The sequence below is a fragment of the Harpia harpyja genome, chromosome 15 (genome assembly GCF_026419915.1).
Source record: "Harpia harpyja isolate bHarHar1 chromosome 15, bHarHar1 primary haplotype, whole genome shotgun sequence".
In the NCBI taxonomy this organism is placed as follows: domain Eukaryota; kingdom Metazoa; phylum Chordata; class Aves; order Accipitriformes; family Accipitridae; genus Harpia; species Harpia harpyja.
Window position 1 is genome coordinate 31,553,060 of NC_068954.1, and position 23,599 is coordinate 31,576,658.

At 60.1% G+C, this 23,599-nt stretch overlaps 1 protein-coding gene across 1 annotated transcript; it reads left to right on the top strand.

Moving 5' to 3' along the window:
• The first annotated feature begins 239 nt into the window (after positions 1–239).
• GLI1 (GLI family zinc finger 1) lies at positions 240–20,932 on the top strand. The gene is made up of 12 exons (XM_052809985.1): positions 240–535; positions 12,261–12,427; positions 12,606–12,701; positions 14,015–14,210; positions 14,449–14,611; positions 14,716–14,817; positions 14,943–15,083; positions 15,697–15,846; positions 16,348–16,512; positions 16,931–17,179; positions 17,342–17,621; positions 17,970–20,932. The coding sequence occupies exons 2-12, from the start codon at positions 12,331–12,333 to the stop codon at positions 20,231–20,233; spliced, it is 3,903 nt and encodes a 1,300-aa protein (XP_052665945.1). The 5' UTR covers positions 240–535; positions 12,261–12,330; the 3' UTR covers positions 20,234–20,932.
• The last annotated feature ends 2,667 nt before the right edge of the window (positions 20,933–23,599 follow it).

A 23,599-nucleotide genomic window follows, 5' to 3' on the forward strand; every position in this document is an offset into this window, starting at 1 on the left:
CGCTGCGCGTGGGCACGGGCGCACGTGTGCGCAGCTGTGAGTGTGCAGGACGGCCCGCGTGCGGGACCTATGCACGCGCACAGACCATGCGTGTGGGGTGCGCGCCGGCCCCGCGCGTGTGCAGGGCCGTGGCGGGCGCGCGTGCCCCGCGCGCGCGCGTGTGCAGGATCCAGCCCGGGTTTTCGGAGTGGCTGGAGCCGGCGGCGCTCCCGGCCGGGGTCTCCGTCCCGAGCGCGCTCGGCGCCGCCGCCGCCGCCCAAGTTGGCGAAGCGGGACCCGCCGCCCCGCGGCTCCGCCAGTTTTGCCGGGACGCGCCGCCCCCGCGGGGCTCCGGCAACTTTCTCCGGGCGCCCGGGGCGGGCCGGGGAAGTGCGGGGGGGGGGCGCCGCGCCGTCCCGCCCCGACCCGACCGCCAGGGTCCCGCTGGATGTGCCGCTTCTCGCCCGGACCGAGCCGCAGCTGCAGCCGGGGCGAGGGGGAGCGCGGAGCCGCGGGACCCGCCGCCCCGCCCGGGGCCGCTCGGAGCCGCTCGGAGGTAGGAGCCGTCGGGCGAGTCGGGGCCGCTGACAGGGGCTCGGGGCGCCCGCGGGCCCCCGCTCCCCGGAGGAGCCGGGATGGCGCCGGACCCTCCGCCGGGCCGCGCCGGGGCCGTCCCGCTCCCGCGTCCCGTCGGCGCCCGGGGAGGGGGACCTCGACCGGGGCTCCTAGCGCGGGGCCCGGCGGCGCACGGGCCGGCAGCGAGGTCGGACCGAGCGGGTCGGCCGGGGCGAGAGCGCTCAGGGGGACCGGCAGCGCGAGGCGGGCAGAGCGCCCCGGCCCCGCCGCGCTCCGCGTCACGTACACTCGCGCTCACACCCACTCCCACGCCCTCACGCTCCCGCCGCGCTTCGCGCGCCGGGTGGGTGGGCTGCTCCGGCCGCGCCGCTGCTGTGCCCGCCCGCTGAAGCCCCTCGCAGCCCGAGGAGGGGAGGGGAGGGCTGGGCTGGAGCAGGGTGCTCCAGGCTCCCGCGCAGGCGGCCGCGGCTCTGGGCAGCTCCGCTGCTGCGCGGCTGGGACGGGTTGGACCGGGAGCAGCGGCCGGGTGGAAGTTGCTGCCCTGGCCTGAGTGACGCAGCAGCCGCGGGATTGTCCCCGCGTGCACACGAACGGTGGGCAGTGCCGCCCGCGCTGCTGGTGCAAGCTCCTGGCCCATCCTGAGCCCTTTCAGCCTGGGCCAGTCGTGGTGTACGTGGGGCCCTGCCAGCCGCCTCGTGGGCCTCTGCACCCAGCTGCTTTGGCGGGGCACAGAGGTGGCTGGCCCAGCCCGCACGCCCCGCAGCCGGAGCAGACGGCTGTATCCCCACCAACAGTACCCGCTGTTCCCAGGGCAAGGCTCTGAAGGGAGGAGGGTTTGGCGCTGGGACAATGGGTCCCCCTGCTCCCCCTGACAGCCTGCCAGGCCACCCGGGCGAGCGTCTGGCAGGAGCGAGGCGCAGGGAGATTCTGCACACCCCAAGGAGCCTCTCGGAAACCGCGGCGAAATGCCCAGGTACTGGCACACCTCAGCTTCCCAGCCCTCATCCCACGGGCCCTGGGGCTGCGCTTCTTCCCTCCCTATGCGGGCTGTAGCAGAGGCTGCCACAGAAGCGTCCGACGCCTGGGAAACCTAGACTCACAGAACAGCCCGGATTGGAAGGGACCTTGAAAGGTCACCTGGTCCAACCATTTGTAGGAAAGGGAGCGTAGATGAGTTTATCAAGCCTCTCTGGTTTTAGGGGGAGGGCAGAGCTGCTTTTTCACATCACTTGTGGAGCACCTTGAGTCCTTGCCTGCGCCAGTTCTGAGTTTCCGTCAGTCCTCCTGCACGCTTGCGCAAGGACTGCTGCTGGCTTTAGTACTCAGAGAGCCGGGACTGGGGGCAGGTGGGTTGGGTGAGGGAGCTCAGCCTTGAGTCACCCTACAGCTGAGACCAGGCTTGACCTCTCTGGCAGATGGCTCCAAGTGCCTCCTGTGCCTCACTGGATGCCGACCAGGACCATTGGGTTCAGGTGTTGGCTCTGCATCGCTCCCTGGCTGGCTCGAGGAGTCTGGGGCCGGTGGAGCAGGCTGGCCAGGGCCAGGCATGGCACAGAGGAGCAGGAGGGAACTGGCATTGCCAGTGTGAGAGGCCCCTGAGCAGGGTATTGTGAGATCTGGTCAGCCCAGCTTGCAGCTGAGCATGAGCTAACCGAGCCTGTGCGGGCACAGGCCACCCTTTTTGGGGTCTGACCAGAACTGCCTGCGAGGCATCCCCAAACTGCACCAAGCTCTCAATGAGCCAAGAGTGCAGGAAGGCTAAAGGCAGAGGAGGCGTTTCTCTGGAGAATTACCCTCTCTGTGTCATGGTGCCCTGGGCCAGGCCTTGCGCATGCATGTGAAGTCCAGATGGTCCCTAACCAGAATGGGGGGCACTCAGCACTGCAGTGACAGCCTGAGGGCTGCACCTCTCCTACGAGGATGGAGAGGCAGGCAACTGGGTCTGAGTAGGGCTGAATGTCTGTGGCATTTGCAACGCTGTGTTTGGGGTCTGGGAAACTGGTAGATACTCCAACCACAGCTAGGGTCCTGCGCCCAGCCCTGGAAGGGATGGGGGGGCCCAGCAGATGCTGCTGGGTACCCAGATACCTGAGTTTGCCCCTACTCTGCTTTGTTGGCTATGTGTGGCAAACCTGAGCTGATGGATGCCGCGTCCTGGGGGTTGGGCGTTGGGTTTTGGTGCAGGGGCGGGTTGGGGGGAAGGGACGAGGAAGCAGCTGGATGAAGTTTCTCCTTCAGAAATTCAGACCTAGGAAAACTTCCCAGTGTGGCTAGGTCTGCTGTGTCCAGTTGAGGCTGAAGCTGCCTTTGTGGGAGGCGGGATGGCAAAGGCACTACTGTTGCCTACATGCTGTTGTGGGTGTTTGAAGCTGGTTGACTGATGCATGTTGTCTCTGCACAGCGTTAGCTGGGTGGTTCCACACCTTCCCTTGAGCCTTTCCCCAGCACAGTGAAGGTTACTGTTACTCAGCAAGGGTCTTCAAGGGCAAGGGGGTCTTCTGGAAATTGAGACTCCGGAGCAGATCCACACCAAAACTCCCTGTGCCTGGTAGGACCCCCAAATTCCCCAACTACCAAGGATCCCAGCACCTCTGAGGAGAGTGGCATGTACTGACCTGCGCCCACCAGTGGATACCCTCATGCATCTGCCAGCCCAGCTGCCACTGTGTGCATGCATGAGCTCCCAGTAATGCTTGTGAGTGGACTTGTGAGGCGCTTCGGGCATCTGCTTGTAGCCAAGTCACTGGTAGCTTGGGGGGCGGGGTCCTCATCTCCCCCATGTTCCAGGGTCTTTTCTATCAGAAAAACAAACGCAAAATCAGGAGCAGGTTGAGAGCTGAAGATTGCCAGGCCCCTGTGGCTGGTCTAATGGGAGGTGGTGGAACAAACTCAGTCCTGCGTTCCCCTTGCAGTGCTGGAGCTGGCTGAGCTGCGAGAATCTCCCTGGAGCAGGGAAGTTTCCATCTGGGGGAGTGAGTCAGCGCAGACACCTTGTGACGCGTGCTGTCATGTCAGGGCAGCCTGAGGAAAGGCGGATGTTGAGCCTGGGCTTGGAGGGGGATTTGCGGCTCACTGTCCAGAATGTGTGAAGGCTGGGTGGGCGGATGGGCTGGAAGACATGAAGGCCCTTCTTCAGTGCAACCGGGGCGTGCTGTTAGTGATATACTGCAGCTCAGGACTGCAGCTGCCGTGCTAGAGAGGTTGGCCAGCCCGTAGTCCCTGGGGAATACCATTCTCCCCACCGCTCCAACATGCTGTACGAGTGTGCGCACCCTTACACATCCATGCACCTGCGCATGCATGCACCCTCATGTGCACACATGTACGCATGTTCACAGGTGCCCGGACATAGGCATACCTATACGCGCGCATACCCATGTGTGACATGGCTTTCACAAAAGGATATTTGTGGCGGTGTCTTTCCTTCCTTCTACAGGCCACTGGGCCTGTTCTTGTCCATCTGTCCTGACATACTAGAAAGAGGGAAACCTTGTGTGTCTGGTAGTTGATCAGAAGGGAGAGCAATCCTCCTACACCTAGAGCGTCGCCCAGGAGCATGTATGTGCATGCACACTTACGGACATGTATACAGAGGAGCCTGTTTGCGTGTGTATGTATGTACCTGTATACATATTTGCACAATTATCTGCCTGGTTGGTGTCTTGCATGTGTGGTACTGGAGTCTCTCTGTCTGTGTGCTTCAGTTTCTCTTGATATCTTCTCCTGGTGTTTAGCAATCCCAGTGATGTGATAAATAAAAATGGTCCATTGGGTGGGTCCTTGGTGAGACCGAGGGGATTCTTCTACAGAAACGCTCACAGGAACACAAGAAGTGTACCCATCCCAATCCTTACGGTACCTCAAACCCCTTCAGAAGCTGCAGAATAACAAGGTGAACAGCTGATAAAATAGCTGCCTCAGAGTGGGAACAAGCAGCAAAAACAGAGTCGGGTTTCAGCTCTGCTGCATCCGGGTCTGAGACTGGGGGGGGGGGGATATTTCCAGATGTGGTGCAACCCCACTGTTAAACTCCCACCCCTGATCTAGGGGGAAGCAAAGCCCTGGCTGGTGCCCCCCATGGTGGCAGAGAACATAGGTCTAAGTGATGGGGCTGCTGTGCATATGGACAGAGCAGGTCTCAAGTCAAGGAACGGGAAAGCAGGCATCTGTGCCACCCACCTCCACCACTGGCAGATACTTCGGGAGAGACAAATGCATCCCAGCAGGCAAGGGATCACTGGGGACTTTTGGGAATAGCCTGAGGGCACCCCTACCACCAACTCTCAGCAGACAGAGGGGGTCGTCTGCCCCAAAGGAGGAGCAATTTATGCTTCCCAGATCCCCAAGTGCTGTGCTTACCTTGCTCCATGCTCAGCACGTCAAGAGACAGGCAGTTCCACAGATTAAAAGGGACTGCTCTTGTGTATCTAATCCCTTAATGACTGCTGAAGTCCCTGAGGTCCTGCACATCTTCCTGTTCCCATCTTCTGAAGAATCCTGCAGGATGGAGCTGTTGGGGTGGGAACAGGTTCAGCGGGAACTACCCTGACTGCAGTGGGAGGACAGATGACACTGCAGCCCACTGCCTGCCATGTCCTACCTTCTCTCCCTCAGGACAGCAGGATTTCCTGCATTGCAGCCCCTGTTCTGGGGGTGTCCCTCCATGCCCAACACACAAGCGTGCTGGGTTGGGGATGATGCCTTGATGCCATGGGCAGGAGCACTGCCTGGCAGGGGCTCCCACAGCCGTGACTCAGAGCTGGGCTTTTATAGGTCCCACATGTTCAATTTTGCTGTTTCCCTCCAGCACAGGGAAGGAAGGGGGAAGCATAAAAATTCCTTATAGCAGCTGCTGCCATGTGTGCACCCCCTCTTACCCTCACCCCAGAATCTTGCCCCCATCCAGACTCTAGCCCAATGATGAAGGTAGGGTCTAGGGAAGTGGCTTTATGTGAGCAATCTGCAGAGGTAGTGTGTGCTGGGGGCCAAAGCAAACAACATGTGAGCCCGTGACAATTGCCTGCCTGCTCTGGGACCACCTATCAAGCACCGCCAGTCCTGCCCGGCTTGCCACGGCTTCCTGAGTGGCTCAGCTTGTGGTTGAGGGCCGCCGGTCCCTGCTTTACAGGGGGAACAGTCGCAGGGAGCATGGAGCTGTGAGCTCCCACCATGCAGCCCTCTTCCATGGGCTGTCTCTGCCTTGGGATACACTGGAGACCGGGCAGCCAGGGCTGCACCCCAGGCTGGCCTGCCTTCCCCTCTTCCCAAAGCACACGTGTCTTAGCATGTGTTAACGTGTCTAGAGGCATGTCAGTGCATGGTCATGAGTGGGTGTGGATGCGTGTGGGAGCAAGGGGCTGGATTGTTTTGCCCCCTGCCGAGATGTGGCGTATGGGTGGTGGTGTACTGTGGCTTGCATAAGGCTGTGCTGCTAGAGGGGTGGGTGGGCTGGGGAGGGACCTCTGGTCCTTACTGGAAGTGGTGTGAAGGGCTGAGAAGAATTTTGGCATGGGGTGGGGAATGAGGATGCGTTATGATTTCTGAAGGTGGCAGCTGGGGCTGGAGAAGGGAGGGAGGGAGAACTGAGTGGAGGATGTCCTGAATCTGTCCTGGCATGGATTTTTCTGCCCCTTTCCCTCCACACGTGTAAACTTCCCCCGAAGCTGGTTCTTCTCTGCCTCATCTTTACTGGGCAAGGGACCACCTTGGAACAAGCTTGGCAGCCCACACCAGCATGGGATCATGACCCTGAATTGTCCCCTTTCAGACCCCCTGAACCTGAAGCAATGTGCTTTGTGGCAGCTGCAGTCCTGGGCAGATTAGCTGCCCCATGCAGAGGAGCTTGGGCTCGCCCTAAAGGCCTGGCCTAACAGTGGGGTCAGATGCATAGCAAGGCAGCTGGGCGGGAGGTCTGCACATCAGTTCTGCTGGAGGCAGAGATGAGAAAGCATGTGGGGTCAGGGGAAGCAGTTCCCCAGCGCGGGCTGGCCTGGGCCCAACTTGGTCCCAGGGCAGGGAATAGGGGCTTCTTCCAGAGGGGAATTTCACTGTCTTTGCCTCACCATCAGTGGCCTTTTCCCACCCCCAGTGGGTGCCAGCTGTGGCACCTGGGGAGGCTGTACAGCATGGATGAGACATCATAGCTGGGGAAGAGTGTGTTGACACTGCCAGACCCGACCTGCCCTGGGAGGCAGCTAGGATGTGTCCCCTTGATCCTGGACTGTTGCTGGCATGAGGGATTGTTGGCTCCTCGGCAGCTCTCTTCCAGCCTTGCTACTTGCGCCTATGTGCTGCAGCTCAGCTTGGCCCTCTGCCACGTTCCTGTTCTGTGTCTGCAGAACTGCTCCGGCTGCAGCTCTGTCTGAACTGCCGCCCAGTGCGGGAAGGCAGATCTTAAGCCAGATCAATGTTTTTCCTAAGGCCCTGTAGGGTTAAACCAATTGGGCACGTGGCTGATGCTGGGTCACAAGACGGCTGAGGTGCCGGCAGGGGTCTGTGCCTGTGGCGGGCTCAGGGGTTTGCCTACCCCAGGGCTAGAGCCCACCTCCCCTGAGGGGGTGAAAAGGATATGCAGTCGTGGCCTTCTGGAGCATCCCCCCGCCCTAGCCCCTGCCGCACTGCTGGACCCTGCTCTCTGCCTCTTCTCTCTGCTCTGGCTCTCCCTTGCTCCCTCAGTGGGTAAGGGTTTGGGGTGGCTAGGCCTGCAAACATATAGTGGCTTCCCCTTAGCTACTGTTGTAGCTCCCCACATGTACATGTAGACATGCACATATGCACATTCCACACAGATGTAGACATGCACAAGCACATGTGCGAGCACGCAGGCAAACACATACATCTGTGAATATATACACACAAGCACCCCCCGAAAACCTACTCAGACATAAGCACAAATCCCTCTCCCAACTCATGCAAACACATATGGCCAAACTTGTGCATTCACACACACGCTTACAGAAACACAGATGCCCCCACGCATGCACACACAGAGCCCTCCCCCAGGCCCCCCACGCTGGGGCTGTGCTGGGCGGGTTGATGGATTGTGCCACACACAGCTCAGCGCTGCTGGTCGTATCGGCTGGGATCTCGGCTGCAAGGGCTAATCCAGCCCTGACATCACATTCCTCCACAGTGGGACTCCGGGGCGGTTAACCCTGCCGGGGCTGGGCCCGGGGCAGGAGATGATGGGGACAATGCCGAGGTGCAGACAGGGACCCCCACCACCCCTGTCTGCGGGGCTGGATGGCAGCCACCCTGCTGCAGCATGCGGCACCCGCTGCTGCGGGCTGGCCGGCCCCGGGGGGCCGTCGGAGCTGGTCAGGAGCAGGGAGCGTTCCTGGTGTGAGGCGGGAGCTGGGCTGGGGGTCTGCCCTGTCGCAGGGTGTGGTGGGGTGCAGCCTGCCTCCTCCTCCTGCAGCCGGGTCTCCTCAGGGCGTGCGATTCCCCTGTCAGTGCCTACATCTGTGTCTCTCCCTCCTTTCCACCACACATCAGCGTAGGCATCCCGGCTGTCGTCCTGCCGTACAAGCTCGCTGCATCTCCTTTCCCTCGCTGCCTTTTGTGCCTTCTCCTCTGCCTCCTTCCCTTTCCCCCCGCCCCGTTCCCCAGTGTCCTCAGGAAACTGGAGCCAGATGACAGATTTTAGATGTGTTTGCAGGAAATAAAAGGCAAGGAGCTGGGGGGGGGGGAGGGGGATGGCCAGTCCTGACCCCCTCCTGTGCGGCGTTTCGGCGTCTGGAGCCAGCCCTGCTTCAACTGCTCCTGCCGCTGGCTGCGCTCCTTATTTTCTTGGCAGAGAGGAGGAGGAATGTGTTTCAGTTTGAGTTTCTTGGCAGGAGGAGACCGAGGGAAGATTCCCCTCAATCCCGGCTGCGCCTGGCTCTCAAATTTATGCCCATAGGCTGCGACTTGGGTGGGCCGTGGCGGTGTGCGGCAGGCGGGGGAGGCGAGCGCGGTGGTGGGGGAGCCGCGGGCCAGTTCCCATTGGCTCTCTGCAGCCCTGGCCCCCTCCAGCTTCCCCTGCTCAGGGGGCCACCGGGGTCCGGGGAGCCCCTGCGGACCCCATGGGCTAGGGAAAGCATCCTGCAGCTGAGACCTGTGGGCCCTGGGCACTTTCTGCCTTATGTAGCCACCCCCCCACCCCCCCCCATGCTGGTGCTCAGCAGGGGGAACGTGCGGGATGGGAGAGGGCCGCGGCACTGCCCTCATGCCCGCCTGGCACCCACCTGCCTCCAGGCTGCCCCAGTGGGGAGGCCCAGCCCTTGGCAGGCTGTGTCTGCTCGTCGAACTCCTACGCTCTGCCTGGACCCAGGGAGGAGAGGCAGTCTTGGCACAGTGGGACCCTGACTCTTCTGCTGCACCTGGGTGGCCGGGGACTGAGGGTGGTGGGGACCAGAGCCCCACTGAGCTGCCCCCAGTCCTGCATGGGCTGCTGGAGGGGGCACAGAAGGGATACCACCCCAGGCAGGGAGCTGGTGTGCAAGGCTGGGGAGTCATGAGGTGGGGGTAATGTGCCTTCTGCTGCGTGCCTGTGCGTTCCGCATGTGTGGTGGTATGCTCTGCATGCGTGTGTGCTCTCTGCCCACATGTGCTCCATGCACGTTTACGTAAACCTGGGCACGTGCATGTGTTGTGTGCATGTGTGCTATGCATGCACATGCAGCTTTGCATGTGTTCCATTGGACATAACGTGTTCTCTGGTGTGCGTAAGTGCGTGTGTGCGTGCTGCGTATTACATAGGTGCTGTGTGTATGCACGTGGAGTTTGCGCGGTGATCACTCAGCAGGTGTGTGTACGTGTGCTCTGTGAATGTGTGTGTGCGGGGATGTTGCAGGTGGCGAGCAAAGCAGGGGCTGGTGTAGCTGTGCATAGCAAGGTGAACAGGGCCAACATTTGGCAAGGTAGAGGCAACATCACAAAGGCTACGGGTGAATTAACCCTTCTCCTGGAAGCGGTAGGTGCCCCACAGATGGTGCCCCACAGATGGTGCCCCATCTGCTTGGAACTCAGGGCAGCAGAGCAGCCAGTCCCCAGTCCAGGTTGGGGCGGGCAGCTGTAGGCTGATGGAAGCCAGCTGGGCCCAGGGCAGAGCCTGTCATCCTATTGCCGCTGCAGCAGGTGGGTGCGCCTGTCTGGGCAGGCACAGCCCCACTCCCCTTTGGGCTGGGGCGGCCGCATATGGTTACTGCACTGCATGGTAGCAACCTGCCTGCTCCCGTATAGGGCAGGCAGCTGGTGGGCTAAGACTGTGGTTCTGGGGCAGCTCAGGTGATGATTCTTGGGAGGGAGAAACAGGGGGCTTTGGCTTTGCCGAATTCCAACACCCCCCATCATCTCCCAGCTGCACATGTGCCTCTCCAGATATGTGCAAACGTGTGTTCATGCATCCATGTGTGTGTCTGCGTACATGTGACTAGCTGTGTGCACAAGGGGCTGGGGGGTGTGTGCTGTGGTTGACTCCACAACTAGACAAACTTTTGTGAGGGACTTGCAAACCCTCTCTTTGTTAGATGTTGTGGCTGGGGTAGGGGGCAGATGGAAGGCTTCCCCTGGAGCTAATTCCCAATCTTTGCTGCAAGGCCCTGGTCCAGCAGGCAGGTAAGAGGCCCCTCCTCTGCCCTCTGCGCCCCCCCCCCCCATTTCTTACTCGTCTCTCTTTCTGTTGCCTTCCCCCAGCGCCACCACCGTCCTGGGTACCTCCCTCCCCCTTTGCCTGCCCTGCTGCCCCCCCCCCTCCATTCTTCCTGGCTGACACTCTCACAAAGCCCCGAGACAAGCTTTCAAAGGGGCAACTCATGCGGAAGAATTGCTGCCCCCTCCCCCCCCCCCCCCCCGTGCTCCAAATGCAACCCAGCACTTTCCCAGCAGGGTGAGGGGCTCCCACTCCCCCAGACCCCTTGTTTGGGGCGATTCCCTTAGTCTCTCAAAAGGGGAGGCTGAGGGGGGCACGAGGTCTTGTTCCCAGCGCCATCCACATGTGCCCCTCCCTCACCCTGTGGTTGTTTCTCCTTCCAGAGTGTCTGTCCTTCCTGTAAGCCCCCACAGGTCTCGTGACAGGACAGTGACCATGGGTGAGGATGGAGCTGTGGGCCAGGACCTGGGTGCAGAGGCCGAAGGCACAGCCACGGTTGGAGATCTGACCATGGGCAGGGCCAGGCAGAGCAGCAGGTGGAAATGAGACCCAGGCACAGGGCAGGAACCTGCAGGCACAGATGGGATAGTGGGCTGGGCTGGGCCCTGTGGGCAGGGGTGCGATGTGTGTGTGGGACAGGGCAGGGTTTTGACCTGCAGGCAGGGTGGGGACCCATGGGCAAGACAGGGCTGGGTGGGACCTGCAGATGCTGCAAGGACCCATGAGGAGGGCAGAGCAGGGTGCCAGCTTGGGTCCTTTGACCAAGGACCAAGGATGGTTCTAACCCTCTGTGCATTGGTTTCCCCTCTTGGCAGTTAGGGCCTGCAATTTTTACATCTATGTGTGTGCTTGAGCGGAGCGTGGATGTTTGTGTGGGTGTCTGGGTGCACACGTATGTATTTCATTCCCCCTGCAACAAATGCTGCAGTGGGCTTGGGACTCTTGCTGGGACAGGACCCTCTTAGTACAGTGCCAAGCATGAGGGCACCTTTCTAAGTCAGTATCCGGGGATGCTTGTGATGGGTGACCACAGGGTGCCCTGCATCAGTGTCACCGCTTGTGCTAAGCTATCGGAGGTGGCCTTGAACTGGGCAATGGTCTGATCTGTACTGCGGTCCTTGTGCTTAGGGTGTGTTAACTCCCCCGTGCTGGTGCCACGAGGGGCCTGGGGGCCTGCCAGGCACTGCGGGCATGGGGACAGACATACTTGCTTTGGAGGGGGTCGTGGATGGCCTCCATGTTTGGCCAGGTGGCTGTGGTGACACAGAGCTGCCATGGCTTGTACCTCCTGCCTCCACCCAGCTCGCCAGAGGCATGCAGTTTTCCGCACGGTTTATGTCTCTGCAGTGTCAGCAAGGGAGGAGAGGGATGTGGGGGGCTGCACCCTGGCCCCGCAGACATCTCCCCTTGCACGAGCCCATTCTCCCTTCCAGGTACATACAGGCCTGCGCCCCAGGTGAGGAACGGCCCCCAGCTCCAGGGAGAAAGTGGGAGCCTTTAGGACAGGGGGGGCCACCCCGATGGGAAGGGAGCACCCGGATGTGTACGTGTGGGAGGGGGCAAGGGAAAATGCCAGGGGCCACCCCTGCAGGGTGGGGGTCCCCGAAGTTTTTGGGTACGCGGAGACGTTCATTGGTGGTTGCCGCCGAGTCGGATGCCCTCTAGCCCAGTTCCTCTGCCTAGGACCCTCACGTCTGCGCCCCCGGATGGGGGGGACGACAAGGTTTCCCCCTTTGTCACCTGTGCTTCCCGCCTCGGCAGGTGCCCTTGGGACTCCCCTTTGCCGTGGGCTCAGGGCAGAGGTCTGTGAGGGTTGTGCGCCCTGGGCGGGTGGGTGCGGGGCCACGGCGGGAGGTTTCGGGCCGTGGGCAGGGCGGGGGTGGACGTGGGGCGTGGGGGGGCGCGGGGCGGGGACGCTGGGAGAACCTTCGTGCCCGGGGGGGGGCTCCGGCCGCGGCGGGGGGCGGCCCGGGCGGGCCCGCGGCTGCGCTGCGGCGCCCCCTGGCGGGCGCGGGGTCCCGGGGGGACGCGGGGCTGGCGGGCAGGGACGCCGGCCCACCCTTGTCATCCTCAGGCCCCGACTGGCTCCAGCTCCTCGGCGAGGACCAGATGCGCTCCTGAGCCCGGCCAGGCCACGCCGCGACATGTTCAACCCCGTCAGCCCCCCAGCCACCGGCTATGCTGAGCGCTGCTGCCTGCGCCCGCCCCACGGACCAGCCCCGGGGGCTCCGGGGCCACAAGGTCGGTCGTAGTGCCTTCGTCCTGGCCGGTGCCTGGGCCTGAGCAGTGCCTGGCGCGGGCGCGAGGGGCACCCGACTTCAGATGTAGTCCTTGGGTTCAGGGATGCTCTGGGGATCTCCTCTCCCCGTTGTGCCACCCACCCTAATAGTCTTCCCGTCTTTCTCCTCCCCTCTGCCAGGACTTGATTTCCCCTTATGCCATCAGTCAAACCTCACAAGCAGTCACCGTGGTTATGGGTTGGTGGCAGGAACCGAGCACCCAGGCGGTGGTGATGGTAAGTCTCCAGTCTTGGGAGGGCATGGGGTAGGTAGAGGTTCAGGCATCTCCTGGGGATTGTGTTGGTTGTGTCAGGAGTGCAGGTGTGTGTGCTGAGGGGGTCGGGCAGTGCCGGGGACAGTGATGCCTGTGATGAGGGAGGGGACTGCTGGGGCTTCAGGTATCCTCCCTGGAACAGTGATGCCGGTGTGAACAGGAGGATTTGTGCTGGCTGTGGCCGAGGGGATCAGGCACTTTTCTTGGGATGATATCAGCTGTAGCAGGGAGTACGTGTGTGTCAAGAGGTTCAGGTACCCCCTGGGAACATTGATGGCCATGGTAGGGAGGAGGGACACTTTCCAGCCTTGCCACAGCCCAAAGCCAGCAACAAGCCAGCAACAAGTATAAATTGGGAGAGGAGTGGCTGGAGAGCAGCCCTGCAGAAAGGGATGTAGGGGTGGTGGTTGGCAGCAGGCTCAAAAGGAGCCAGCAGTGTGCCTTGGGAGCCAAGAAGGCAAGCCGTATCCTGGGGCGCATCAAACACAGCATAACCAGCCGGTGAAAAAAGGTGATTATCCCTCTGTATTCAGCATTGGTGCGGCCTCATCTTCAGTACTGTGTGCAGTTCTGGGCCCCACCATTTAAGAAGGATGTTAAGGTACTCGAATGCGTCCAGAGGAGGGCAGCAAAGCTGGTGAAAGGGCTGGAAGGCATGTCCTATGAGGAGCAGCTAAGGACTTTGGGTATGTCTAGTTCAGAGAAAAGGAGGTTGAGGGGTGACCTCACTGCTCTCTACAGCTTCCTGAGGAAGGGAAGTAGAGGGAGGTGCTGATCTCTTCTCCCTGGTATCCAGCGATAGGATGCATGGGAATGGTTCAAAGCTGTGCCAGAGGGGGTTTAGACTGGGCATGAGGAAGCATTTCTTTACCGAGAGGGTGGTCAAGTACTGGAACAGGCTTCCTAGAGAGGTGGTCGATGCCCCAATCTTGTCAGTATTTAAGAGGCATTGGGACAACGCCCATAACAACGTGCTTCAACTTTTGGTCAGCCCTGAATTGGTCAGGCAGTTGGACTAGATGATCATTGTAGATCCCTTCCAACTGAAATATTCTATTCTATTCTATTCTATTCTATTCTATTCTATTCTATTCTATTCTATTCTACTCTATTCTACTCTATTCTATTCTATTCTATTCTAAATCAGAAGCTAACTGGCACACTCAAGGTACTCTTCCAGGCTCCAAAGCACCAGGCTTGTGTCCTTGGGGGTTTCTTCAGCCTCCTGGGACCCATGCTGAGAGGAGTGCCCCCCACTCTCTGCTGCCATCCCAGGCTCACGGTTCTCAACGCCCCGTGGTGCAGGCAAACTGGGCAAGAAGCGGGCATTGTCCATCTCACCCCTGTCAGACTCTAGCATTGACCTGCAGACGGTAATCCGCACCTCACCCAACTCCCTCGTTGCGTTCATCAACTCCCGCTGCGCCTCTGCCAGTGGCTCCTACGGCCACCTCTCCATCAGCACCATCAGGTGGGCACCAGATTTCAGCCCCACTGGCATGCATGGAGCCTGTCAGTCTGGGAGCCTGAATGCCGATTCCCAACTTGGGGAGTGCCTGGTATGAGGGCTAGGGAAGGCGGGAGCAGAGTGGGACGGTGGGTTAGGGAAGGAGTGGCTGGGTGTTCAGACACCTGGGATCTGTGGCTCAGAAGACCTAAACTTCTGTCCTCTGATGGTGTCATCTGCTCATCTGTCTTGCTCTTTGCAGTCCGTCGCTGGGGTACCAGAGTCCACCGGGCCAGCAGAAGGGCCAAGGCCACCTGTACAGCCACCCCCTGCCCCCCGCCCCATGTAGCTCCCATGAACACCTGTCCACCCGGCCAGGGCTCCTGCACCATGCCCCAACTCGTGGGACCCTCAAACACTGCCAGGTAAGGGGGCCTTGCATACGTATAAGCGGTGCATCGCGTATAAGCGGTGGTCCAGTGGGCATCTCAGTGCTGACTGCTTTCCACTTTCCCCCCTGCCCCGGTAGCAGCTAAAGTTGGAGTGGAGCCTCAGCAGCCCTCTGACTCTCAAATACCCAGAGGAGAGATCCGAGGGTGACATCTCCAGTCCAGCTTCCACAGGCACCCAGGTACTCCCCCAGCCTTGAGATGCCCCACTTCCCCAGGGCTCTATGCTCCTTCCTGGCACCGCTCCCAGTAACAGGAAGCATGAAGGGTCGTACCTGGGAGTACTCATCTGGCTGTGCTCCCCCAGGACCCCTTGCTGGGGATGCTTGATGTTCGGGAAGATCTGGAGAAGGAGGATGGGAAACCTGAGTCTGAGACTGTGTATGAAACCAATTGCTACTGGGATGGCTGTGCCAAGGAGTTTGATACGCAGGAGCAGCTGGTGCATGTGAGTTAGGTCCTGCCTGGGTACACCCAGTCCCAGAACCTGCCCTCCGGTTGCTGGCGGACATCCCCCTGTGTCAACCCATGACTCTCATTACTCTATGACTGTCCTATAGCGAGCCGCTCCCCTCCCCCTGACCCCATCCTGAGAACTTACCGTACAGGTGCCCAGTGTTGGAAGTTGCCCCTAGGAGGGGAGGAACATGTATCCTCTACTTGTAGGCAAGTTCTTTGTGACCCTCCCATACCATGTCCCTAGGGCGAACACCCAGTCTCGCCTTCCTTACCCCTGGAGGAGCTCTCCTGAACCACTCGTACATCCAGACTTCCTCCTCTGCTCTTTGTCTCACTCCAGACGCTCCAGCTCTCCTATATCCCCTTGACCACACCTCAGACCCCCTATGTCTTCTTTTGGTCCTCCCAAAATAGACCCCAGCCATCTCCTGTATCCCCTGCCGCCTCTAGAGACCATCTGACCACTCTTATTTTCCCCTAACCTCTGATGTTTCCACCTGACATCCCAGTCCCTCTATGTCCATTTCTCCCATGACACTTTCTTAAGACACCTGTATCTCCCTGACCTTTGGTGCCCTCCAGTGATGCCCCTCTCTCCTCAGCACATCAACAATGAGCATATCCATGGGGAGAAGAAGGAGTTTGTGTGCCACTGGGCAGCATGTTCCCGGGAGCAGAGGCCCTTCAAGGCTCAGTACATGTTGGTGGTGCACATGCGACGTCACACAGGCGAGAAACCTCACAAATGCACGGTGAGCTGGCACGAGCCTTTGTAAAGCCTCGGCTAAGCTGTGGTGCCTTGCACCAGGCAGAGCTCAGGGCAGGCTGCGAGCTGGCCTGTCTGGTATATGGCATTGAGTGGGACATGTGGTGGGGAAAATGAGGTGGGACAGGCGGGCTGGTCAGGAGCATGGTAGTACATGATAGAGTGGGGTTCGTGTGTGGCAGGCCAGAGCCCCTGTGATCAATGGCATGGCAGAGATGCGCATGAGGTAAAGAGGTATGTAGCAGGCTGGGTGCAGCGCAGCCACGTGGCCAGCGCACAGTGAGGTGGTGTGACATAAGCCAGAAGGGTAAAGGGCGGCGCAGGGGTGCGAGGACATGCACCTGAAGGAGGGTGGGTGCGTTGTGCGTTGGCTGGGAGGTGTGATACATGTCCGTGGCAGATGTGCCGTGGGTATGTAGTATGGGGGTGATGTGGTACAGGGTCTGTTGAAGGCGTGTGGCATGTTTCACCCTGCTTGCCTGCACAGTTCGAGGGCTGTAACAAAGCCTACTCACGCTTGGAGAACCTCAAGACACATCTGCGCTCACACACGGGTGAAAAACCGTATGTGTGTGAACACGAGGGTTGCAACAAGGCCTTCTCCAATGCTTCTGACCGGGCCAAGCATCAAAACCGCACGCACTCCAATGAGGTACAGACCCATCTGGGGCTCTTCACATCCCTTTTGGCTCCCCGTATGCCTCCCGATTAGTCCCGTACCCTGAGAAGTCCCTGCATCCTTGTTTTTTTTTCTGTGTGCCCCAACTCCCTCCTTGCCTGCTCTAATAAAGCACGGCCCCTTGCTCCCTTCCTTGGTCACCTGCATTCCCACCAGTGTCTCTTTACCTCCCGCCCCACTCCTGTGGAGCACTGTCCTTACGTTCTTCCTCACCTGCAAGGGGACTCAGCCTCTGTGATCCCTTCCCACCCTCAGTTCCCCAAGTTCTCGGGCCTATTCAAGAGGGAGGGGAGGGGAATTTATTTCATGCCCAGCTGGTACTTTGTTGGGAGGGGTCTCTAGTCGGAGCTAATGCCCTCCCTCCACCGTGCCTACCTTTTTTCCCCGACAGAAGCCCTATGTGTGCAAGATTCCAGGCTGCACCAAGCGCTACACAGACCCCAGTTCCCTCCGCAAACACGTGAAGACGGTGCACGGCCCTGATGCCCATGTCACCAAGAAGCACCGAGGGGATGTGGTGCCAGGCCGTGCGCTGCCCACCCCCAGTGGCCCCCCAGACATGAAGCAAGAGAAAGACACAAATGGCCTCACTGAGGCCCGGAAGGATGACAGCAAACTCTTAGTGCCTGACTTGGCCTTGGTAAGGAGCTGGGGGTGTGATGACGGAGGGAGGCCTGGCCAGGCCTGTCGAGGAGTCAGTTTGCATAGTAGCGGATTCATCTCCACACCTGGCCGGTTGCATTAAGTGTGTAGTGGATATCTGACCCCCTTTTCCTTGGTTAATGTTTTGGGTACCCCCTAGAAGCCGCAGCCCAGCCCAGGCGGGCAGTCATCGTGCAGCAGCGACCACTCCCCACTCGGCAGCACCACCAATAATGACAGTGGTGTGGAGATGGCAGGCAACGTGGGTGGGAGCTACGAGGATCTGTCCACACTGGAGGATGTGGTGCCCGGTGAGCCCATGGGTACCTCTGGGCTCATGGCCCTCCACAAACTAGAAAATCTTCGCATTGACAAACTGAAGCAGATGAGGAAGCCGTCAGCTACCAAGGGCCTGAATTTGCCAGCCATCCCTGGAGCCGGTGAGACTGTGGTTCCCTCCCACCCGGATGCAGGGCCAGTCCTATGGGCACTGTGTCAAGAGAGGTCTGGTTTGCAGCCGGGGAAGTTTCCGCACCTTCCTTTCCCTGGTGGTGGACCCCCACATCTGGGCTGCGCCCCATCTTTGAACTCAATGATCTTAAAGGTCTTTCCAACCTAAGTGATTCTAAATGATCTTCTGCCCCCTCTTTGTTGCCACCACTTGAATCTGCTTCCTGTCCTAGCAGGCACTAACCAGGGGAGAGGCCACATCCTGGTTTCTCCTCTGACCACCGGTGCTATGCTGTGTCCTGAGTGCCCTGGTGTAACTCCTCCTTTTCTTTCCTCAGGCTTGCCTGGGGAGGTGCCTGGGATCTCCGTGCTGCCGTCAGCTGCCTCGCACCGGCGCATCGCGGAGCTGTCAGCAGCAGAGGTGGGCATGCCGCTGAACGAGCGCCGGAGCAGTGCCACCAGTACCGTAAGCTCAGCCTACACCGTGAGCCGGCGCTCATCCCTGGTGTCCCCGTACCTGGCTGGGCCATGTCTGGGTGGCGAGGCAGGGGCGATGCCCAGTGGGGCAGGCCTGGCAGACGGCTATGACCCCATCTCTCCGGATGAGTCGCGACGCTCCAGTGATGCCAGCCACTGTGGAGGGCTGCCAGGTGTGGGCAGCCTTACCCCAGCCCAGCGCTACCGTCTCAAGGCCAAATATGCTGCAGCCACTGGTGGCCCACCCCCAACCCCACTGCCCCACATGGAGCGGGTGGGCATGGGTGGCCACAACAGCTTACCTGGGGACTACCTTGGGCCAGCCGAACCCCGCTTCCTTGCAAACGGTTTGCTGCGAAGGCACAGTTCCAACGACTACCCTGGCTATGCAGGCAGTGTTCCTCCTCACCTGGTACCTCGGAATGGTGTGCGGCGGGCCAGCGACCCCGCCCGGACCGCAGCCAACCCTCATGCTGTGCCCAAAGTGCATCGTTTTCAGAGCATGGGTAACGTGAACGTGCCAGGAGTGGGCAGAACTGCTCTGCAGCCCTTGGGTGGTTCTGATGCCAACCTTCAGCGCCATGTCTTTTCCCCACGCCCACCCAGCATCAGTGAAAATGTCTTCCTGGAGAGTGTGAGCATAGAGGGCCCTGGCCCAGGCATGGAGTCTGGCTTGCTAGAGATGGAACAGTACTTGAACTACCCCGAGGAGAGCTTCCCATGCCAGGGGACAGGTGTGGAGCTCCAGCGTGAAGGCCTCTACGGCAGCACTCGCCGGACCATGGGGGGTATGCAGCTGAACCCAGGAGGGCGTGGGGACATGGAGGAGGGGTTGCTTCCGTCTGAGTTCTTCCCTCAGTGCCAGATGAACCAGCAGTTCACGAGTATGCATGCTGGCAACGGGACCATACCAGCTCCTTGGGATGAACCTCCCCAAGGCAATCTGAAAATGAGTTCTGTGCAGTCAAGCGTCAGTGCCTCTCCTGCTGCCATGTCTGGGCCACACTGTCACCATCAAAGTACTGAGTACCCACTACCCAGTTCTTGTGGGCAGCAGCCCAAACTTGTGAGCACATACCAGGACAGTGGGTTTTCTGGGGTGCACCGGCTTAACCGCCTACAGATCAAATCTGAGCAGCGTTACCCAGCACCTGCCCCAGCACTTGCTCCCTGCCAGAATACCAAGCTTGCTGGGCCCATGCAGCCTCCTGCATCATTTGGCCAAGCCATGAATGTAGGGCCTGGTGGTTACCAGGCCGAGGAACAGGCACCTGTCAGTTACATGGGCATGTCGAGCCCGGGCACTAGAAGAGCCCAGACCCCCACCATGCAGACCAAAGAAGTGATGGTCCGTAGCTATGTGCAGGCTCAGCAGGCTCTGATGTGGGGAGACCAACTAGCCTCCAAGGGAGGGGAGGCTGGCATGGGGCTGGGCAGTGAACCTGGGCAGTGCCAAGCTATGCAAGCACCGCTGTACCTCAGCCCCAAGTACTCTGGTTACCAAGCCAAACCAGATCACCTCCAGGGTCTGGCAGAGACCCAACACCTCCTAAATGCCCCATGCTTCAACCCAGAGATGGTGCCACACCCACCCGGTGGCCCTAAACCATCTGGTCACCAAAACAGTCTGAACTATGCAGGCAACCTGGCTCAGCCAAGTCATTCTTATGAGGGAGTGGAAGCCAGCTCCCGGCGTATACTTCGCTTGCCCCCTGCCCGCCCCACACCTGAGGGTCCCGGGAATGCCCTGCTGTATTACCCAGGCCAGGGCACACATGTCGGCAAAGGTGGGCATAAGCTACTGGGCCAAATGGCAGCAAGCTGTGGGGGTCCTGGGCATTATGGTGGGGGCTTGGAAGGACTCAAAGGCAGCTCATATTACTATCTGGATTCAGAGGAGCAGGTGGCCAACAGCCTGGACTCCCTGGACCTGGAGAATACGCACCTTGACTTTGCTGCCATTGTGGAAGAACCAGAGACACCTGCACTGCTGCCTGGGCCCCCAACCCCTGCTGGTAGCCTCCTGCTTCCTGCATCTGGCGGTGCCAACATGGCTGTGGGTGACATGAGTTCCATGTTGAGCACTCTGGCTGGGGAGAGCCATTTCCTCAACTCCCTGTCCTAACTAGGAGGTACCAGCCATCAGGTGGGCATGTCTGCAGCTGGGGGCGGGCAAAACACATTTGGGCAGAGGTGTGAAATGCCTTGTCACATGCAGATTTATGCCTGGTGTGGGTAGGGGGTGAAGAGGGGAGAAACACCCTTGGAATCTCCTCTTCTCCAGTCTGTGAGTGTCAGGCTCTTTCAGAGGAGGGACATTGCTGGGTCCCAGACGAAGCCGCAATCCTGATCAGGCGCTTCAGGTCACCTCTTGGCGGGAGGGAACTGGTTTTACTGAGCCCTTCCATTCCAGTGCCTGGAACCTTTCCCTGCCTCCCTGGCCCTCTGGACAAGGTGGCCCTGTGCAGTCTTAGTACTGAAACCAAAGAGCACCACTCTCCCCAACCTGTGGGCAGGCCCCATCCCTATGTTCCCACTGCACTCCCCCTTCCCCCCCACCTTAAATCCCAGTCTTTGTCAGGACTGCAATCACTCCTTGCTTGGCAAGCCCACACCCCCCTCCCCTCAATTTTGCTTAAGGAGGGAGAAGGGGGGGGCAGTTCTCCACCACGGGGGGGAGGGGTGTGGGGTGCCTGGCACTGCCTGTGTCGCTCTGTACATAGTGTGCCTATGTGTATGTCTTTCCTGTGGGTGTTACCCCAGCCTTTCTTCTGTTTGAAAGAAACAGCAGTGCCTCCCCTCCCCATTAAACCCTTTCTCAGGGGAGTGTGAACTGTGTGCTTTTTTTTAATCCCTGCACATGGGCTCCAAGTTAGACCCCCTGTGCCAGGTGCTGTACGGCTCCCCCTGCCCTCTCCCTCTTTCTCTTGGTCCATCTCGGACCAAGACCTACTTGTGCCTGGCCCTGCAGAAGCAACACCCCCCCCCCGCCTTTGGATTGGGGATCCAGCCATAGCACATCTTGCACAGGTCAACCACATACTGATTCCCACTGCAGGGGTTTGGGGGGGTGGGGGGAAAGGGCAGTGCTGCCTCCGTGTTGCAGACCTGGCAGCATTGAACAAAAGCACTGGCAGAAGTACAGCGAGACCCACGTACACTTGGAGGTGTAGTCTCAAGGTATGGCTCTGTGCCTTTGGGTCTACGCCTGGATCTGAGGCTTTTTCTACAGGCCATCTTGGCATGTCTGGGGGCTACTCTGGGCCCTTCCTTATGCATTGGGGCACCACCTTGGCACCTCTAGGGCTGCTCTGCGTGCTGGGGACTCTTTGTAGGGTTTCCAGGACTGTCTAGGTGTGTTTGGAGTTGCTCTGGAGCTTTTCTGGGGTCTCTGGGTGGCCTTTTGCTTGCTCTGAGCTGCTACATGTTCTCCAGTGTTCTGAGAGCTGCCTTGGTGCTTCTGCCAGCTGGCTGGGATTCCCAAGGGCCCTAAGGGCACACTCAGTGTCTTCAGGGCAGCAGTGGGCATTTCAAACCTGTAAATTGGGTGGTTTAGACCATCCTGGTGTCTCTGGAGATGCTCCAGGGCTCTTTCCAGGCCGTTAGTACATTGATGGGGCTGTTCTGCAGGTCTCTGAGTGGACATCTTTGTGCTGCTTGAGGTGTGCTGGGGCATTCCCAGTTATTCCAAGGCTCCTGCAGATTCTGTGGGCTTTTCCAGGACCTCCAAGTCATGCTCAAGAGCATCCTTCCTGGTCCCTGGGCCTGTTCTCAGACTGACTGGGGTCCTTTCAGGGTCTGAAGGTGTCCTGCCAAAGGCCTGGGGGCTTTCCCGGCCTTTCCAGGTGATGCAGGGTCTCTATGGCTGGGGTGGGTCCCCAGGGGCCGTGGGCCTTGCCTTTCCCTTCCCTTCCCCAGGGCCCCGAGGCCCGTGCTGCCCTGCGAGGCTGCACCTCAGACCCGTGGGGAGCGTTCAAGGTCTCCAGGGCTTGCTCCCGCTCCTCCTCCGTGGCCTGCGGGTCTGTTTTCCGGGCGGTTACCGGGGTGCCCGCGCTCCTTCTCAGGCCTGCGGCGGGAACAGGCTTCTCCACGGCGGCGGCTCGGCGTCAGCCCCTAGCGAGCGGACGCGCACACGGTGGGAAGTGGGCGGGGAAGCCCCGCCCTGCCCCGCCCCGCCCCGCCCCGCCGCCGGGGGCCGCTCCCGTCCGCTGCTCGCCGCGCCGCCCGGCCGGCTTCCCGCAGCCCGCAGCCGGTTGCCGTCCTCCGCAGCGCTCCCCGCCGGTGCGGCCTCCCGGGCGTCTGCGGGTGGGAAGGGGCTGGCGCCCGCTCCGCCGCCGTTTTGCGCTGCCCTGCCGGCATCGCTAGGGCTCGGCTGTGCGTTGATGGGGGTCGGGGGTAAAGCGCTGAAGAAGCAGAGAAAAGCCGCCTCTGACACCCGGTGCAGAGCTAGTCCCGGCGGGTGCGGCGGTGCGGGGCGAAACGTACCGTAGCGGTGCCGGGTTTCCGTGGTGACAGAGGCGATGTGGCTTAGCTGTGCCGGCGGGGGAAGCCGCAGCCCGAGGGAAGAGAGGTGCCGTCGTGCCCGGACGTGGGGGCTCTGCTGGGGGCAAGCAGAGGTCTGTAACCCTGAAGAGGGAGGCGGGAGGCAGGTCTCATTTATGAGCAGTGATAAGCGACCCTTTTCCTTATCTTCTTGGGAAAGGGATAAGAAAATTTTCACTGGTTGCTCTAGGCTTATTGTTCTTGGGAAGGGACAAAATACAGGATTCTCTCAGCTGGAACTGTAATCATAAAAAGAAGACCACAAAAGAGAAGCCAAGTTCATAAGAAAAGCTGAGTTTGTGCTCATGGTCTGATGTGTGTCGATGGAGGTGTCCAGGCACACAGGAAAAGGCACGTGGGATGGAGGGAGCTGGGGCAGCGTGCCGTGCTCCCGGCCACGTCTCTTCCTAGTGGTGCCCTGTTTTTTCCTTCCTGCTTCCTTCAGTGGGTCTCTCGTCAATGATGAGCACGTCTTGTGCTGAGGACTGAGTGCGGCTCAGCGGGGAGAGCAAGCGCCATCTGCAGGCTCGGTGGGGCTGAACAAGTCTAACGCTTGGTGACATGGGCACTGGGGTTGTTGGAGGTGTAGTGGGAGAACACTGGCAGGTTGCAGAGAGGAAGGCTGCTGTCAATGGGGAGGCTTTGGAGAAGCTGCCATGGAGGCAGAGCTGAGAGTGGGTGGGTGAAAGGAGGCAGCTGTTGGGAGCACCTTCTGGGAATGGAGTCCCTGTAGAGTGAGGTGGGAGCCTTACGGGAGAGAGGGGTTTGGAGGTAGGGAGGGAGGGTAGGCCTGACAGGATGGCTCTTGGCCTTTCTTTGCTCCTCTTTGCCATCTGTGGTACCTGTCAGGCTTCATCTGTCTTGCCTATGGGGGTTCTGACTTGCAAGCTCTTATTTGCATTACTCCTGCTGCTTGAAATTCATATGTGCATCATTGTGCCACCACAAC